Source organism: Sebastes umbrosus, chromosome 20 (genome assembly GCF_015220745.1).
Source record: "Sebastes umbrosus isolate fSebUmb1 chromosome 20, fSebUmb1.pri, whole genome shotgun sequence".
NCBI classification, from domain to species: domain Eukaryota; kingdom Metazoa; phylum Chordata; class Actinopteri; order Perciformes; family Sebastidae; genus Sebastes; species Sebastes umbrosus.
Genome location: NC_051288.1, coordinates 13,682,413 through 13,692,352, shown reverse-complemented (window position 1 = coordinate 13,692,352; position 9,940 = coordinate 13,682,413). Strand labels below are relative to the sequence as shown.

Here is a 9,940-nt window from a genome sequence, read left to right as displayed (position 1 = left end):
GTAGATATATATATACTGTATAATCTCTCTTCATCTAGTATTTCAATTGTAACATAACTGTGGTTTCTCAGATGCTACTGTATGAACCACTGTCTCAAATGCTGTTGACATGCAGTTTTTAGCTGTGGGTCAGTGGTGAGTATTGGTTGTTCTGTGAAAATCCCAACATCTGGCGTGTAAAGTCTAGTAATTTCTCACACATTCTAGCTCAATAATATTTCTCAAGGTAAAATTCACACACATCCACAGGGAAGATGTCAGGTGATGTTTGTCTGTTATTACTTTTTAATGACACAATACACCTGGGACTACCTCAACGAGCCTTTGAGTGATGTTAACAAGTCTTCTGAAGAACAGTCATTCACTTTGTGGTGGTAATAAATTAATTTATTGTTTTGCTGTGCAAACTCTATTTTCTTGGCTTTTATCCTAAATACATCAGCAATAAATACATCCAGCATAATAAAGCAAGTTTCATTCAGTCTGGAAAATCAGGCAATTTTAATGACAATCATGCCATCCAGAAGTTTCAATAATTGTCTTCAGCATTTCACATGAGAGAACTCATTCTGTACATAACCAAAAGAGGTGCTAAACCTTATAACACACTGTCACCTTACAATGTTTAAACTAAAGGCTCACTGGATATAAATGTTTAGTCCAAAATCAATACAGCAAAGTAGAGATGCACCAATATGGCTTTTTTTAAACGTTAATGTTTAAGTTTCTTTTCTATATTGACACATAACTGATAATGATATGCATTCTAATATTTACCTGTGCCTATCTTAAACGCCCTGCACACACAACCCGCGGGTGTTTTCAGTTATTCTGGCTGATTAGACCTCTACTCTGGTTGAGGTTGGGTGGAGCACACAGAGCACGTTGTACTAATAAGAATGATAGAGACGTCGGTTTTGGTGCATTAACAAGTACAACAAAACAAGTAGAAAAAAATGAAATCACCTGTATGAATGTATCGTGGCTTTTAAGTATATTTCTTTCTTTTTTTTTGTTCTGATAATTTAACAGTTATATCAGGTAAAATTCCACATTTGACCAAATTATGTTAGCCAACAATATTAGACAGATATCAATTCATATCCTGACAGTATGCCTTTATATCAGTGCATCTCTATCTGTAAAGCTTTAGCCTCTTTGGTTAAGTTCTTCTACAGCCCTGTTTCATCATGATCAGAGGGAAAAAAAGACTAGCGTAACTAGCACACAACTGGCTAAACACCAGAACAGCAAATAAATCCTTGTAACAATTCCCAAGGAGTTACAAGAGACAAGCCTTTTCATAAGTTCTGTGGCTTATATTTGTAATTATTTCTTAAACTGAGGGCACAGACCAAACATGATCCTTCACAGATGCTCCACAAAGTGATTTGACTTTAGTCTAGTATAATAATCATTGCTGTGGTTCCCTCCACACTTGCTGTAACTGTAAAATCTCTCCAATGTGGATCTTCTGGTGTCTTTTCAGATTCTCACCCCGACTGAAGTTCTTTCCACACTGGTTGCAGTAGTACGGTTTCTCCCCCGTGTGGACCCTCTTGTGTTTTTTCAGGTCTCCCGCCTGACTGAAACGCCTCCCACACTGTACGCAGCCGTACGGCCTCTCTCCTGTGTGACAACGCTGGTGGATTCTTAAGTTCCCGATCCTGCTGAACGTCTTTCCGCATACAACACACAAGTGTGACTCGTCTCTCCTGAGGTGCTCCATCCTGATTTTTCTCCCATCGAACCCAGCCCTGTTGGATTTTGCAAAGCCGTGTCTCCTTGGTACAGCGTGATTTGAGTGGACGACACGTCCGTGAGGCTCGGCACTAACTTGTGATCCGTGCGTCTCAGCAGAGATCTGACGAGAAGAGCTGCAGCTTAAATCCACACATCTGTTGTATTGTTCTTGCAGAGTTGGCGGTTCTGAAGTTGTGCAGTCTGTTAGTTCTAACTCTCTTTTGATAACAGCTAGGTTTACCCCGAGTGAGGTGCTGGAGTGAGAGGTGCACACATTACTGGATGAGACAGCACTGATGTCCCCGTTTGATGTGTGGACTGTCATTGCCTCCTCAATAACGTGTGTCACCTCCTCTGGTTGTGCTGTACAATGTTCTGTTGTTTGTGCCGAATTGCACTCAGCTTGTGATTCAGTGTTACTGTAGCTCTCATGTTGGCTTGATTCCTGCTTCACCTCACGGTCAGGTTTGTGGCTGCTTATCTGTTTTTGCTCTGCTAGACATAGGTCTGAGTCCTGCCTCAAAGTAAGCCCCAGATCCTGCTCTTGATTCTGCGTATCTTCTTTTTCTACAGGTAACAGATTACTTGTAGGTAGAACAGCTGTGAAATAAAGACCAAAAGAAAGAAGTGTTATAATTTGACTAAGTAACTTATGAGATAGTAACATTATCTATAATGATTCAAGGAAATTACACTTGTTACCCACCTATTCTCTCTCTTGTTATCTCGTCCTGGAGCTCCTGCAGCCTCCTCTTCAGACTCTCGTTCTCTCTCTGTGTCCTGGCAGTTTTCTCCTGGTACTCCGACACCGTCTCCTTCACCACCTCCAGAACCTCCTGCACCGCATCAGTCAGTAGCTTGGCCACACGAGTATTCAAACGTTCAAGTTTAGACATCCTGAAATAAAAACGTCACTTGTGGTAAGAAAAAAATGACTGTGGACTGCTTATGCCTCTGCAAAGGGAGCCATATGTATGCAACGGTTATTACATGATCATTAATATGAAATGTAACACAAACACAGCTGTGTGACACCACTGCTTGCCTTCTGGTCTTAATAATAAACTGGTTATAGCCTGTACTGCTATAATTTACTGTAATTATTATGCAAATGCAGTTTCCAGCTTATCCTGTTACACTTCATGTGACACTTTTGTTGTACGTTGATCTCACTTTGGCCTGAGCTTTTTCCTGGGCCATAAGGACACTGAACAAACAATAAATCTGTGCAATATTAATACACTGAATGTGAAATACATTTGACTGTGCAATATATCCTTTGATGCAATATACACCTCAAGTGCAATTACCTTTGATTACATTTTATTTACTACATCTACCCTACCTTTTTTACAAGTGCAATTACCTCTGTTTACATTACATCTATTTTTATATTTTATACCTCTAGTGTAACATTTCTGTTAATATTTATTTATTACATCTACTTTACCTGTTTTTTTTGCTTTATAACTGTGTGTGTTTTTACCTGTTATATGTTTTATCTGCCTCGTTTAATCTTGTCAAGTATTTGTTTTAAAGCACTGACCAGAAGTGGCAACTGTGAATCTCGTTGTATTTAATACGATGACAATAAAGCTTTATATTCTATTCCACATAGATATTTTAGTGATACAGATATCTCCACTCCCACCAGGGTAATCCTGGGTAGTTCACACACAGTGACATGTTTGCTAAGTTACAGACTCTGATCAGCATTTACACAGTAAAGTCATGTTATGCTCTAAGTGTTTATAATAGTTAGCTGTTTATTAAATATTAACATCATAACAAACATAGTTCAAACACGTGTTTAAGGACCACCACTGTCAGTTCACTAGGTAAGCATGTTTAGGACTAATAGTGAACAGCTGTTACCTGCAAGCTAGTCGTGACGTCAGCGTGGATAGCTACCGTTAGCTACATTAGCTACATTAGCTTATTTAACGTTATCGTTTTCCCTTAAAACTACCAACAAAGGCGTTTGTCATGTGGTTAATATGTTAGCAAGACTTTTAAGTAATTTCCAGCCGAATTAAAGGCGTAAAAACATTGAAAAAATGTAAACAATGTTAATCGTGACGCAACATCACAACTCGCAACCTCCGGAAGCAGAACCTGAATTACATCCGCTGTGGTGGTTTTCAAAATAAAAGTCCAAGTTTAATACATTAATTTGCGAATCACTGTAAATATTATATTATATTATATTGTTATATTATATTATATTATATTATATCATATTATATCATATTATATTATATTATATCATATTATATTATATTATATTATATTATATTATATTATATTATATTATATCATATCATATCATATCATATTATATTATATTATATTATATTATATTATATTATATTATATTATTCTTCATTCACTTGACATCTGACCTCGAGCAGTTAACTTCACTTCCTACTGAATTCAAATACAGTTTAAATGTCCCATATCGTGCTCATTCTCAGGTTCATACTTGTTTTTTTGTGTTTCTACTAGAACATGCTTACATGCTGTAATGTTCAAAAAACATATTATTTTCCTCGTACTGTCAGCCTGAATATGCCTGTATTTACCCTCTCTCTGAAACACTCCGTTTTAGTAGTTCACTTTACATCAACTGATGTTATTCACATACACTGCAACAGGAAATAAACTGGGACACATTTAGAATGTTTACGTTTAAAACCGTGTAATGGTCTAAATATTGGACATATCACAAATGGACAGAAATCCTAACGGCTTGTTTCAAAAGCGCAATTTCTGAATACAGGCTGTGTGTATTTCTCTGTGTATTGAGCGTTTTGATAGTTTAACAGTATTTAAATATCACTTAAACTTGCTTTTACAATATGTGCCCTTTAAATCTTTATTGTCCTGTTACATCATACAGCCAAAAAAAATGCCCCAAAGTAAAATTACCAAAACTGGTATTTCACACTTTATTAATGTATCAAAGTCACAAATACAGAAGAGAACAACTTAGTAACTTAGTGCAAACTAAAATGGCCAAACTCCATGCTTAAAAGTATCCAAAACAGTATGTATTTCATTAAATTGTTTTTTTTGTTTTTTTATTTTAATCATTTTACCCAAAGATAAAAATACAAAACTTTGACATGCTATAACTTCACCTGCTGCAAGCCTTAAAGGCCAGTCTGGTCTTGGGAGTTTATGCTTCCACTTTGTTAATGATAGACTGTATATTTTGTAGGGGATGTATTTTTTCATATTATGCCCAGCCTTGTTAAACAATCAGAGATCAATTATTTATGATTTATACACTACCCATGCTGATATGGATTCTCCATAGGCAGAGTTTACTATTAACTTACACAACTGACTGACATCTCTCATCAAACTGCAGTTTGTTTCATCACTGACAACTAATCAGACCAACTTTAAAATCACAGTTCAGTATTTTTGAACTGACTCACTGTGAAGTTTCATCCAGCAGGCTACAATTTGTTCTCTGCTTTGCTGTGTTTAAAGTTGACAACACAACATCTGGTGTAGTTTTGGGGATTCAGATTGCATAAAGAAACCTTGTTATTTGCAATACAGAAAACTTTACCATAAAGGAATACATTTAGTAGAGAATTATTAGATTGTGCTTGATACTTTTCCATGTAACACTCTTGAAGCACTATCTGTTTATATCATGTTTGTTTTTATAGCTTATTTGTAAATTGTACATTTTTATTCTTATTTTATTCTAACGTTTTATTTAATTCTTGTTATTATACTATTTGTCTCGCACCAACAAAGCCAAAGAAAATTCCTCGTGTATACCCCTTACACCTGGCAATAAACACCTTTCTGATTCTGATTCTGATTCTGAAGCGACATCACTTTCTAAATAAAATTGCAGTACGCTCAGCTAAACCATAGAGGATGATTTGACATTGAACTTTGAGGATCCAGCACTTTACACCTTATTTATTTATTATAATTATTATAATTTTATTATTTCTATCTGTAGATTACAAACAGCCTTTTCACTGTCCAGTCTTAAATATAAATAATAGGGCTGCCTCCTCTCGGTCATTAGTCCACTAACCAGTCGTTTTGGTCTCAATCGACTCAGATTCTTTAGTCGACTTGTTGTTTTTTATGTTTTTTCATGCTGAATGACTTATTTCCAAGAAATTTATGAGCACGTCTCTGGTAAACACAAGATTTAAAGTGGTGCCTTTGTGCGATTCCTTGTGGAGAAACTCAGTTTTACAGATCTGTCGATTAAATCAACTAATCCATTAGTCAACAAAATCGTATGAGTGTTCGTCGACTAAGAATTTCTTTGGCCGAAGACAGCTCTAACTATCAATAGCATGATATGAATAGAGAAAGTGTGGACACATCAGCCTCACAGATGAGTCTGCTGGTGTTTCTTCATGTTACTCGAGTGACTAAAACTTTTGCCACAGTGACTGCAGCCAAACGGCTTCTCTCCTGTGTGGTAGCGCAGGTGCACCGTCAGGTAGCCCGACTGACTGAAGCGCTTCCCGCACACCGAGCAGCAGTACGGCTTCTCCCCCGTGTGCACCCGGTTGTGTTTCTTGTAGTCGCCCGCGTGCCTGAAGGTGCGACCGCAGAGCGAGCAGCAGTAGTGTTTCCTGACGTTCCTCTCGAACACTATGGAGCCTGAAGCGCCCATTGTGCTTGTTTGAATGATGACTTGTTTTTCTGCCGCAACAATGTCTGCATTGTTGCATCTTTGGGATACTTCTGTGCCATTTTGCTCCAGACTGAAGATGACCCCTGACTCATTGTAGAGTCCTGGATTGGCTTGAGGAGGTTCTAGGTTGTGTGAGGATGTACCAGCATCATCATAAAAATAGTTTGTGGCGCGCATGGCGTCTTCATCTGACGTAGGCTCTACTTTCATTTTATGATTGTTTTCAGAGATTGTAACTACATGGTTTGAAATTGGAGTTGACAGTCCATTATCAGTCTCTGTCTTAAGAGCTCTTGGATTGTTCAAGTCAGGTCCTGTCGGAGCTCTAGGGGAGAGACAGGAGGCGGCCAATGATGTGATGGATGCTTCACATTCGAGGTCTTCGAATGAATACGAGGGACAGATTACTGCAATGTCCTTATCGGAATGGATGAGTTCAACGTCCTCCTCCTCCAGCTCTTCCTTCTGTTTCTGCTCCATCAGAAGCAGCTCTGCATCATCCTGCTGGGCTGCAATTCCTGCACGACAACAAAAGGTGACAAAGCACAAAGATTTTTATCAAACAGTTTCAACATTTCCGGACACAAGTATTGTATTGTCTCACCATTGCTCTCCAGTTGTAGCTTCTGCTGGAGCTCATGCAGCTTCCTCTTCAGACTCTGGTTCTCTCTCTGTGTTCTGGCGGTTTTCTCTTGGTACTCCGATACGGTCTCCTTCACCACCTCCAGGACCTCCTGCACAGCTTTACACAGCAGCTTTTCCACTCGGGCATTCAGACGTTCAATTTTGGACATCTTTATTGCCTCATAATAAAAATAAAAAAGGACAATATAGGTGTTGTGCATTTCAGAGATATTTTCAGGATGCTTTCTATCAATAACACAGATGTATACCAACTACCAAATGATCATTTATTAGGGGGAGACACTACAGGTCAATAGGGTAAAACAAAATGAACTAATAGATTTCCAGTTTATTACTTACATTAAGACTACATTAGGAATATTTTTTTGTATTACAAGTTTTCTGGAATTTGTAGAGCAGAAATCTGAACATTGGATAAAGCCAGGTTCAAAATACTGGTATAATTTTGTTGACATATTAGAGTCAAAAGATTTTATTGAGGGACGTTTGGATATCTCTTTTCATCACTCCATAAATAAGAAAATACTGTCAACAGCCATAAAAAAAAAATTTTGGTCACATCTTTAGGAATAAAATGTTCTATAAATCAGGCTGTGAATGATATATGAACAAACCCCTGTGTAAAAACCTTCAGAATATTGATAGGAATGAAACTGGAAAGTTTGGTGCTGCTGAAGTGGAGATTTGTGGCTCAGAGTCTGAGAAAAAACTCATTATGAGAAAATATGGAAGTTTTTATTGGACTTTAACAGTTGTAATCAACAGAAGACAATCCACAAATATATGAGGATGATATAATATGATCCACAAAACATGTATTTTTGTATTTGTGTTGCGTAAAGTCACATCCACAGAAATACTGGGCGATTTTACGAATTTATTCTGTAAACACGTATTTTAATTCCATATAAAAATGTTTTGGATTTACATGTAAAGTGATATATATATATATGCATATCTGCATCCATTAAAACTTCCATAAGAAAACAGCCTTTAAATATATGTATTGTAAAATTCCATACATTTTACAAGACACTACAGGTTAATAGGATAAAAAAAAAAAAAAAAATGAACTAATAGATGTCACCATAAAAAATTTCCCCAGTTTATTACTTACTAATAATAATAATAACAATAATAATTTATGTATTACAAGTTTTCTGAAATGTTATGTTTAAATATGCAAACGAGTCATTATCTAATGCTAAGTTTGGGTGAATTTAGGAGAAATCTACAGACACAAATAGACAAAATTTAAGTAAAAAAAACAACTAAATGTGTATTTTGGATGTTTTCTTTCCACCAGTCTGAAAGCAGACATGTTATAGAAGCTAAATAGCTCAAAATCTTAAATGCATGAATAACTATGTTTTTACCTGCATGGTGTCTCACTTTAAGATACCATAGCCTACAGAAGTCACTGCATCAATAGCCTACAGATTAACATACAAGCAATTAAAAGCTAATTGGATCTCACTATTAAATGGGCTGAAAACAGACAGGCTCCTCAGTAGACAGTATTACTTAGAGAAAGGAAAAGCATGCATACCTTGAACCTGATGTAATTCCGTTAATTATTGTCGCAAGATGAATCCCAGATTTATCCAGTGGTGATCCAGATGAAAACGATCATTGTTTACAACATTCACGCCTGCAGATATTCACACATAAGGTTGCAAAAACCCCCTTTCTCAGGCTCAGGACATGGCAACCCGGGAGTCCATCTGGTATGTAGCTTTACAAGAAGATAAACGCATTACAAAATGGTTTGGTAAAAGTAAATACCAAGATAGATGCGGGTATCTTGTGCACAAAACACAACACATTACCTCTCACATCATCTTCTTCTTCTTCTTTGAGGTTTATTGGCTATTGGCAAACAATGATTTGGTGCATTTACTGCCACCATCTGGTATGGAGTGTGGATCAGTCTAGCTAATATAAATATTGGAAAAATAGTTTTTTTTTTTTTTAATATAGTAAATTTACAATATTAAAAAACAACTCATATTTTTCCAATCATATTAATTTGTCTAAGATACTAAAAAAATGTTCTATAACACTCAATTAGTGAGTTCTTTTGTATAATATCTATTAAAGGTCCCATATCATGCTCATTTTCAGGTTCATACTTGTATTTTGTGTTTCTACCAGAACATGTTTACATGCTTTAATGTTAAAAAAAAAACTTTTATTTTCCTCATACTGTCTGCCTGAATATACCTGTATTCACCCTCTGTCTGAAACGCTCCGTTTTAGTGCATTTCAATGGAATTGCAACGGAATTGCGTTGCTAGGTAACAGCTTAGGTCCATGTTTACTTCCTGTCAGCTGATGTTATTCACATACACTGCAACAGGAAATAAACTGGGACACATTTACAAAGTTTATGTTTAAAACCGTGTAATGGTCTAGATATTGTATATTTGTGACATCACAATTGGACAGAAATCCTGACGGCTTGTTTCAAACGCACAATTTCTGAATACGGGCTGTTTGTATTCCGTATATTGAGCGTTTTGATAGTTTAACTTTCTTTCTTCCTCATATCTCTCACAATGCAACATTACATGCTCCACCGTTTCCTCTTGTCCACAGTAATTACATCAACCTGTGTCATGTTTACCTATTTTAAATAGTGTGCTGTTTAGTCCAGTGTGTCCAAATCTAAGACTTGATATGATTGTCTCATCTCTCCTGTTCCTTCCTACTACACCTCATTTCTCCCACTTTCCTTTGAACTCTGTAAAACCACCATTCTTTCTTCCTCTCTTCCTCCCATTGCTTCTGCCACCTTTCCCTCAGTGTCTGTTTAATAATACTATTCATTTCTGTTTTGCTGAAGCTAACTGTCAATTCAATGTAGTT

The 9,940-nt window shown here is 36.6% G+C and overlaps 2 protein-coding genes across 4 annotated transcripts; both read right to left on the bottom strand.

Annotated features, from left to right (window-relative positions):
* Positions 1–477: 477 nt before the first annotated feature.
* On the bottom strand, positions 478–3,878 carry LOC119479632 (zinc finger protein 24-like). The gene is made up of 3 exons (XM_037755434.1): positions 3,619–3,878; positions 2,450–2,640; positions 478–2,343 (listed from the first exon to the last, which is right to left on the bottom strand). The coding sequence occupies exons 2-3, from the start codon at positions 2,637–2,639 to the stop codon at positions 1,415–1,417; spliced, it is 1,119 nt and encodes a 372-aa protein (XP_037611362.1). The 5' UTR covers position 2,640; positions 3,619–3,878; the 3' UTR covers positions 478–1,414.
* A 726-nt stretch (positions 3,879–4,604) lies between these two features.
* LOC119479633 (zinc finger protein 792-like) lies at positions 4,605–8,936 on the bottom strand. 3 transcript variants are annotated; one of them, XM_037755437.1, is made up of 4 exons: positions 8,902–8,923; positions 8,622–8,807; positions 7,032–7,230; positions 4,605–6,945 (listed from the first exon to the last, which is right to left on the bottom strand). In XM_037755437.1, the coding sequence occupies exons 3-4, from the start codon at positions 7,219–7,221 to the stop codon at positions 6,116–6,118; spliced, it is 1,020 nt and encodes a 339-aa protein (XP_037611365.1). In that variant the 5' UTR covers positions 7,222–7,230; positions 8,622–8,807; positions 8,902–8,923; the 3' UTR covers positions 4,605–6,115. The 3 variants fall into 3 exon arrangements, with proteins under 3 accessions (XP_037611365.1, XP_037611366.1, XP_037611364.1); XM_037755438.1 differs by having other exon boundaries at positions 7,032–7,221; positions 8,622–8,936; XM_037755436.1 differs by lacking the exons at positions 8,622–8,807; positions 8,902–8,923 and having other exon boundaries at positions 7,032–7,473.
* Between the last annotated feature and the right edge of the window lie 1,004 nt (positions 8,937–9,940).